Genomic DNA, 3,185 nt, shown 5'->3' with positions numbered 1-3,185 from the left:
GGACCCGGGATGCAGGAAGGACCCGGGATGCAGGATGGATTTGGGATGCAGGAGGGCTCCGGGGTGCAGGCAGCAGCAGCAGCGGTGCAGGGGCTGCCCGGTGCAGAGGCAGCCGCAGCCAAGCGCGTTTCCTGCGGGCCCGAGCATCCTCTCAAAAGGGGAAGGTGGCCCAGCCCGGGGGCCCCGGCCCCGCTCCCACCGAGAGCCCCGAGCGGAGGCGGGGACGCGCTGGGGTCCCCACGGCACCCGCTCCCCACGGGCTCTCTTTGGGGAGGAAACAGCGATTCCGCTCCATGTTTGGTTCGGCATTTTTTGGGGCGTTGCCATGACAACCGTCCCAGTGACATCTTCATGCTATTTGTCTCCTTCTGGGGGCCGCATCCTCTTCCTCCCTGGAGGAGCCGCTGCCGGGTTCCCGGTTCACCCGGAGCCCCCGGTGCCTCCCGGGGCTCCCGGCTCCTGCCCAGCCCTGGGAGCTGCCCAGGGACGGGTGCAGCAATTCCCCCTCCCCGAGCCGGGGATGCTCCGTTCCCGGAGTTCCCGCACTCCAGCATCTCTACAGCGTTGTCCTTCTCTGAAAACACATCTCTGTGCGTGCCTGTGCCCCTGTGGGGGTCACCTCCCGCCACGGGAAAGCAGAAAACAAGCTGAAAATAGAGAGGTGACATTGGCAGCTCCCTGCCAGCCCCGCGGGGACAGCGGGAAGCTGGGAACTGCCCTGTCACAGCAACTGCGGGAGCCGCCAGCAGAGAGAGGGGGGAGGCGACTGCCTTAGACCCGCAGCTGCCGGAGAGGGGAAGGGCCGGAGCAACCCCCAGCCCCTGCCCGGGGAAGGAGCTGTGACCCCGCTCAGGGCAGCCGGGCCCTTTCCCACTCCTTCCTCCTCCTCCTTCCAGCCCCATTCCTGCACTGGTGCCCTGGGGCTGGGCAGGGTGGGCGGCCCAGAGTGGGGGCACAGCTCACCCAGCACAGCCCCTGCCCCAGGGGCCTCTTCAGGGGGGAGATCTGGGAAAGCAACAGGCATTTCCCTTGTTAAAATTCCACAAAATTAGGAGTGACTTAAGCCAGGGAGCGCGGGGGGTTCCTGTCTGGCACCGGGAGTGCTCTCAGCGTGTGCCGGTGCAGCCCCCCCGGTGCCCACGAATCCCCCCGGGAGCTCGGGGGCCGCAGGATGAGTCAGGGCAGCGCTGCCGGAGGGGATGGATGCCCGGCTGACGCAAAGCTGCTGCGCTGGCTCCTCTCCCCCTGCCCACACAGCTCCATCCTCCCCTTCCGCTGACTCTCCTGCCTCTGGCAGCCCCTCTGCCAAGCAGCCCCCCTCCATCCCACCTGCCTCTGACACCTGGGTGAGTGCCTCACCCCCTGGTCCTCCTGATGCCCCGAGGGGACAGCGACAGGACTGTCCCCAAAGCTCCCGGCTCCTGTCACCCTCTGAGGCAGCAGCCAGGGGCAGGAGCTGCTCGCCATTGTCCCGGCCAGTCTGAGCGGGGCCACTGGTGCCCACCCAGAGGGCACAGGGCTCCCTGGCTCTGGGGGTGCCCGGGCACAGCTCGGGGGTCACACTCTGTGCGTGGGCAGTGCCAGAGGAGCCGGGGACACCACGGACACGGTGCTGCCAGAGCCCTGGGACTGTGGCTTGGCTGGGACGTTTCCATCCTCGCTGCAGCAGCACAGGAACCATGGCTGGCCCACGGAGATGCTGAGGTGGGCAGGAGGAAGGGGAAGGAGCAGGGGCAGAAGGTTCCACACCGGCTGTGCTGGGCTGCACCCATGGACAGGGCCCTGTGCCCGCTGTCACTTCAGGAACAGGCGCATGGCCTGGTCACCCAGCAGGAACCTTTGGGGAGGTAAAAGAGACAGAAATTCAGGGTCAGCGTTTCTGCCATGGCAAGGATATGACAAGGACATGGGGACAGCACCAGCCTGAGGCTGATTTGCCACACAAGACAAGGGTGAAGCAAAGGCACGTGTGGACACAGGCTGGAACTTTGCTGTCATCCTGTCCTCACGGGAAGGAAAAGGGAAAGGAGTCTCCAGCCCTCGGACAGCCCTCTGGAAAAGCCTCTGCCTGGAGCCTTGTCCGATGGAGGAGGCAGCAGCACAGGGCAAAGTGGGGGTGGCAGCCCCAGTGTCACCGCAGCTGTCACCTACCTCAGCAGCCCCCCGACGAGCAGGGCAGACAACATGGGCCCCACCCAGTACACCCAGTGGTAGTCCCAGTAGTTTGCCACCAGAGCTGGCCCGAAGGCTCGGGCTGGGTTCATGCAGGCTCCGGACACACCGCCCCTGGAAGGGAACAGAGCGGCTGTGTCATGGCAGAGGACACGGGAGCAGCTCCTGTCCCCTCACTGCTGGGACAGGGCAGCAGCGTCCCCTTCCCAGGACCCCATCCCAGGACCCCATCCCAGGGCTCCTTCCCAGGGCTCTGGAGGGCAGCGGGATTGGAGCACCCTGAGCCACGTCCTGCTCGGTGATGAGGATGGCTTTCCACGGGGGATGGGTTTCTGTGGCAGCGCAGACCCCAGAGGCGGCTCAGGGACCAGCCCGGCCCCAAGAGCAGCCGCTCAGCAGCCCTGGCGTCCCCTCCCAGCTCCTGGGGCTCCCCCGGCCGGGGGAAACCTCAGTGCCGGTGTCCTGGGGCACAGCAGAGCCCGGCTTTGCTCAGGGAGGGCTCCACACCACGCACGGCTCACACAGGAGCGGGGCGGGAGGCACGGCAGCATTTACAGCTTAAAGGGGTAAATATTTGCCGAGGGGTTTGTGTAAACACGGCCCGGGCTCCTGCCAGAGTGGGTGGGCGCTGCCTTAACCCGGCACTGCATTAACATTTCTAATTGAGTCCTTGTCCCGTCACGGTGGCACCGCGGCCGGGCTGAGCCTGGCAGCACTTCCAGCGGGGACACGAGCGACACAAAGCCTGTGTCAAAAAGGGACAAAAAGCTGTGTTTGCTCAGGGCTTCCCACCGCAAACACAGCCCGGGCAGGTCATCCCCACGGCCCGGGCTTGGGGAGGCTGCGCCGACTCCTCTGCCACTGCAGGGATGAGCTGGGGCTGCAGGGATGAGCTGGGGCTGCAGGGATGAGCTGGGGCTGCAGGGATGAGCTGGGGCTGCAGGGATGCGGGAGGGATCCGGGATGCGGGAGGGATCCGGGATGCGGGAGGGATCCGGGATGCGGGAGGGATC

At 66.2% G+C, this 3,185-nt stretch overlaps 1 protein-coding gene across 1 annotated transcript in view; it reads right to left on the bottom strand.

Annotated features, from left to right (window-relative positions):
• Nucleotides 1-1,335: 1,335 nt before the first annotated feature.
• AQP8 (aquaporin 8) overlaps nucleotides 1,336-3,185 on the bottom strand; it is a gene marked incomplete at its 5' end in the record, with an annotated part of 3,522 nt that continues 1,672 nt past the window's right edge. The window contains 2 exons of the mRNA XM_015642405.2: nucleotides 1,336-1,837; nucleotides 2,152-2,286. Of these exons, the coding sequence (XP_015497891.1) occupies nucleotides 1,795-1,837; nucleotides 2,152-2,286 (178 nt within the window). The remainder of the gene's footprint in view (nucleotides 1,838-2,151; nucleotides 2,287-3,185) is intronic.

The sequence above is a fragment of the Parus major genome, chromosome 14 (assembly GCF_001522545.3).
Source record: "Parus major isolate Abel chromosome 14, Parus_major1.1, whole genome shotgun sequence".
Classification (NCBI taxonomy): Eukaryota; Metazoa; Chordata; class Aves; order Passeriformes; family Paridae; genus Parus; species Parus major.
This window is presented reverse-complemented; position numbering and strand designations above follow the sequence as displayed.